General features: G+C 37.4%; 1 protein-coding gene across 1 annotated transcript; it reads right to left on the bottom strand.

Annotated features, from left to right (window-relative positions):
• Positions 1–1,213: 1,213 nt before the first annotated feature.
• Positions 1,214–3,729, bottom strand: LOC110804833 (40S ribosomal protein S6-1-like). The gene is made up of 6 exons (XM_022010440.2): positions 3,591–3,729; positions 3,397–3,461; positions 2,392–2,449; positions 2,205–2,313; positions 1,735–2,007; positions 1,214–1,646 (listed from the first exon to the last, which is right to left on the bottom strand). Exons 1-6 carry the CDS (start codon positions 3,594–3,596, stop codon positions 1,405–1,407), a joined length of 753 nt encoding a protein of 250 aa, XP_021866132.1. The 5' UTR covers positions 3,597–3,729; the 3' UTR covers positions 1,214–1,404.
• Between the last annotated feature and the right edge of the window lie 2,003 nt (positions 3,730–5,732).

Here is a 5,732-nt window from a genome sequence, read left to right as displayed (position 1 = left end):
TTCTCTATTAGTAATTGTATATTAATAAATAATACCCGTGCTTGCGAATTAATATGGTAATCTACTAATATATATTAATAGGTATATTTTGAATGAAATCAATATTAGGAGAAGTTATTCTTATTCTATATTTGGAACTATAAGATCTTAATATTCTATAGTAGATTATATTTAAATATCATCTGAATATTCTATATTAGATTGCTAACTATATTTAATGTATCTAATTATGTAAATATATTAGGAATTTAGTTTTTTAAAAAATAATTAATTTTTTTAACACAGGGACACTTGTCAGCTCTAGATTGAGCGCCCTGTGTTTTAGTAGAGTATATAGATAGATAGATATAGAGACCTGTGTTTTTGGTAAACAGTCGCCCGGGCCTGGTCACTTTGACCGCCTTTGTGAGGGGGCACCCCATCTACGTCGAGAATTCAAGTATACGTCATTAGTCCGGCATTCAGGTATCCACATCAAAGGAAACTTGTCTAAAACTTCTATCATTTCTGTACCTACAATTCAATATAGAGGATTCGGAGGGAGGTGGATGTCTTTTTGACGGGCAACGATTTTTTTGGGAAGCCTCGATCTTTTTTTCGACCTCCGCCTGTTGATAGACGAGATCAACGAGAGTCTTAAGGGGAAAATACTGGCTTGTACTTGATTCGTTGAAACAAAGAAATCGGAAGGAAAAAGAGGTACGGTCTCGCTTTCCTTTTCCACTCTGGTCTTGGTGGTAGGGCGGGTTAGATATAGATAGACAGGGCTCATATTTTAGCTTCTGAAGCTAGGAAAGTCCATTAGCTGCAGTTTTCGTTATTAGCTTTCAAATAAAAAAAAACCCAAAAACAGCACGTCAAGTGTAACTTAACAGATATGCTATGTCAAGGTTGCACTTGCTCTAAGGAAACAGGCTCGTCAGCAGTCAGCAACAAAGCAAATGAAGAGCTTGGTCACAGCGATGGTGTTAGGTTCTGTACACAGATTTCTGTAAAAAAAACAACTCAATGTTAACTGGAGCTAACTGGGAAAGAGGCGTTGGGACATGCAGCAAAAACCCTTAGCAAATAGCAAGTGGTGTTAAAGCCAACTTCCCCAATTTCATCCTTAAAACTTCAACACAACAGAACTACCTCAAAAGGTAGGATTAAGATTAAAATTAAGGACATAAAACTATGCACATTTTCAGCTTTCGAGATGGAGAGAAAAGTCTCAGGCAAACTAGATAGAAATGGCAATTCATATAGAAATCATATTACACTGTCCAAGAGACGCAAAGTATTTGAGCAACAACTACAGAAAAACAAACATCGACAAGAATGTTACTCTCCTAATTCAAAAAAGATGATGCTAGATTTTGAATTATCTCATGACAAAGACTAAACCAACAAAAAGGCAACAACTTAAGCAGCTTCAGATGGTCGCTTGGTAACACCAGAAATCTTGGACCTCCTCTTGGCCAAACTCTCACTTCTACTCTCCCTCTGCTCCTTCAACCTTGATGCAAGGAGCTTTTGGTACTCAGCAGCATCAGACTTGGCCTTAGAGATCCTCTTCTTCTTCAGTGCGATTCTTCTGCGCTTCCTTTGGAGGGTCAATGGAGTAACAAGACGCTGGATCTTAGGAGCCTTGCTAACCTTCTTGCCTGTCCCGTCCCACCAATAAGAGGAAATGAAATGTCAGGAAAGAAACTACATTAAATCTTAATTAACAAGGATACAAAAAACTGGTACCTTTCTTGTTGGTGAACTCCCTTCGGTATGTGTTGACATACTTGCGAACATCATCCTCCTTGGATAGGTTGAAAAGCTTTCGGATCTTGGACGCTCTCTTTGGTCCCCTCATCCTTGGCTTTTCAGTGTCAGTGAGACCGGGAAGATCGTTATCACCCTTCTTAACGATAACCAAGTTCAACACAGACAAATCCTGGCTCACAATGCACCCACGCACTGACTTTCTACGACGCTCACCATCACGTCTTCCGTGACCACGGAAGCAAGATGTTCCTACAAGTTATATACTTTAGATTATAGAAAAACAATGCCAACCAACTGTAGCAGCTCTCAAATATCTTAACAGTCTGCAATTACTCATTTTTCTTTAGGGGAATTTGCAATTACTTGCATAATTTACCACCAAACATATTATATTAGAGAACAAAATATGAAGCGAAAATATGGGAAACAAAGTAAAGGTCACAAACCTCGGTGGAGCAACAGGCGAACTCTTCCAGGAGTAAGCACACCCTGTTTCATGGGGAAACCTTGCTTGTCACATCCTCCCATGATTTTGAAAACGTATCCTTTGAATTCCTGCATCATTAGATTTTAATTAAATATTATCTTCTAGTCATTCCTTTAAGAAATGCATTATAACAAAATTATTCACACCTCTCCGAGAGCATCTCCATTGACTTCCTGAGAGATCCTCTTGTCATAGAAAGCTCGGCTGTTCAACACCAAAGGTTTAAAAGCTCAGACAAACAAAGAGTGGATAATGGTAATAGTCTAATTTAGTTCTATGCAATCAAACACATCCATTTAACTCATCAATGTGATGATGACTGATGAAATACCTATTATGTAAGGTCTTACTAGGCAAGTCTCCCATCTAAACTTCCTAAAATCAGTTCACCGAATACACAATCCCCAACCGAAGTTCAAAGAAACCCCGCACATTTCAGTTACCCAAGTAAACGAAGGTAACTTGTTTTATAAAACGAAACAAGATATGGCAAGGATTCAAAGAACATCCACAGATAACAATAAAAAATAATGAGTAAACTGCCAAGCAAATAATTAAATGTGATATATCTGAGAACCTGAGTGCACGCAGCCATTAAATTCAAAGGCAGTAATGCAAGCATTGGTTGGCTCAAAAAATATGGGCAACGCAAAGGGCTGAAAGCACCATCTGCTCCAAGAGCAAAGAGCCCCAGCAACGCTAACGATTGCCTTAAACTATCAAGGAACAGACAATCATATAGATTTTATGATTAATGAAATATCTATTATATACAGTCTCAAAAGACAAGTCTTTTATCTAAACTACCTTAAAGATGGTTCAACACCATAATGAATACACAATTAGCCCCAACCGAAGTTCTTAAATAAACTCCACACGAAAGAATCCCCACATCCAGAATGCCGAAATTAAAAAAGGAATCCACGTCTATAAAACAAAGAAAATACTCTAATTAAGAATAGCTACACATGATTTACAGGATTAACAGGGGCTATTAGTGTTTTAGCAATCAATGTAACCAGGAAGCAAAATCGGAAAAATGGGCACATCCAAACCAAATACAATCCCAAAAACAAGTATAAATATAATACATTCAAACTCCCTGATTTAAATAATTATAAAACTACAGAAAATTTATGAAGAAAACTCACAGTTTCTGGTCGTCGTCGATCTCGAGCTTCTTCTGGCACCCTGTAGTAGGGTTGGCGATATTGAACTGCAAACACCCAACAAAATCTAAGATTTAAAATCGACAAAACCAGAAAATGTCCTTCGAATCTTAATTCACATACAACGAATTCACACAATCAGTGAAAAATCCCATAAATTTTTAAGATGAACGAACCTTCATGGTAGCAAGGAAAGAGTTGCGGCTGAGGGAAAATGAACGAGAGAGAGAGACTGCGCTCTAGGGTTTTTTAGCGTTCGGATTCAATTGCAGATTGAGGAAAGCTCTAATTTATATAGGTACGCAAATCTTGGCCCTCTATTACTTAACGGTTGAGATTTGCGCAATATATGTGGGCTATTTGTTGTGCTTTGAGTGTTGATAGGCATGATAGCCAGATAGGAGAAATTTACAAATGGGCTTGACTCTTTTTTTTTTGGGTAAAAAATGGGCTTCAGTTTTGAAAATTCTAGAGTGATGATATTGTAAAAATCTCGACCATTGGAGTTAATTCAAATCACATAAATTACATTTTTTGCAATCACCATGTTATGAAAAATATCAAATAACACAAATATGTGAAAAAATAGTATAAATACACAATAATCCTATCCAAGTTAAATATATTTAAGTACAGTTAAAAGGCATAACTAATACTTAGCCAAGATGGTAAGGTTTCTACTCTATTTCTTGGTGGTCCCGTGTTCGAACCCTAGCAAAATATTTTATTTATCAATATAAAAAGCGCACCCTTCCATGTCATTGTTGATGTGGCGCTTTGTCATATTTAGAGAAGGTGACACATGACGGCGTATATATTTTAGACGGTCCCATTCTCAACTGGGAAGAATAAAATCGAATACTAGTAGTTCACTATTGACGGTGTTAATATTCAGATTTAGATGTTGAAGAAGATTATCCTGGATTACCCAGTTATCTAGCTAGAAATTAATAGATTTCCCATTCCCAATTTTCCATCGTATTCCTTTGCGAAGAATTTCTCTCTGATTAAGGATATGCCGCCAAATGGGAGAACCCTTTGGTTTAGGTATATATTCAAAAAAGGAAGAGTTAGAGAGATATTTCCTCCTAATAAGAGAGACCCACAAAGTTTGCTCATTTTGCAAAAATTTCCATCCAAGTTTGGCGAGGAAGGCTTGGTTTAGCGGTCTCGATTTCTGCAGACCCAAGCCTCCCAAATTCTTAGGTTGGAAAATTTTATTCCAGGAAATAAGCGGTGTATTTGTTGAAGCAGCTGATTGTTTCCACAAGAAATTGCGATGTATAGAGTCTAGATTAGAGCAAGTTTTCCGAGGTAGAAGGAAAGAAGAACAGACATAAGCTGGCAAAGCTTCAAGATTGCTTTCAATGAGGATTTCTTTACCAAGTTTTGATAGAAATTTAGCATGCCACAAATTGATACGAGAGGTATTCTTTTGAAAGATATTGTCATAATCTGTTTTTGTTGGTTTGAAGAAGAAAAAATGTGCACCAAGATATCTCCCTAAGGAAGTAGATTTAGTCATCGAAAATTTCCCTGCAATATAATCACGTCGGTAATTATCAATCTTTTTTGAGAAAATAATCACAGATTTATGAAATTAACTAGTTGTCCTGAAAAATTGCAAAAGGAACTTATCAAGGATTTCAAGTGGTTGGTTGCCGACGATGTAGCTTTAACAAAAAGAAGGCTATCATCAGCGAAAAGGAGGCAAGGAACTTTGAGGGTGAGGGGAGCAATGCGAATTCCAATTCTAGTGCTTGGCACTATGTGTAAACACCTACTTTTGTCCCCATTCCCGCAAGGGAAAGGTTCGATGATGAAAGCATAAAAACTCCACTTGACAACGCATCTCCTATAAAATAAACAAATCTCGATTCCCCATTTTATTTCACCCGAAACCTGCTATTTATGGAAACCTGCTAAAAATAGTAACTGTCGTAAAAGGTAGCTTCTAAAAGTGGCAAATCATAAAAGATAGAAACCTGTCAGAATTAGGTGTTGCATTCCAACATAAATCCTAAATGAGATAGAAAACTGCGAGAATCCTATTCCTAATATGATTCGGAAATAAGAGTTACGTATTAATTGAAATCCTAACGAGCCTAGAGTTCGTAACGGGCCCGGATGCATTCCGTCACAAAATTGATACGCGCTAAAAGACTCGAATTAATCTCAAACTCTACGGATTTCAGGAATCCGAATCTGACTAAAGAAAACAACCCAGACCCTATTTTCAACGCCTGGCTCTGGGCGCCGAAATCTTCGGCGCCCAGGCCTGGGCGCTGAAAATACCTGGGTACGTGTTTTTTCCTAAT

Source organism: Spinacia oleracea, chromosome 2, assembly GCF_020520425.1.
Source record: "Spinacia oleracea cultivar Varoflay chromosome 2, BTI_SOV_V1, whole genome shotgun sequence".
Classification (NCBI taxonomy): Eukaryota; Viridiplantae; Streptophyta; class Magnoliopsida; order Caryophyllales; family Amaranthaceae; genus Spinacia; species Spinacia oleracea.
This window is presented reverse-complemented; position numbering and strand designations above follow the sequence as displayed.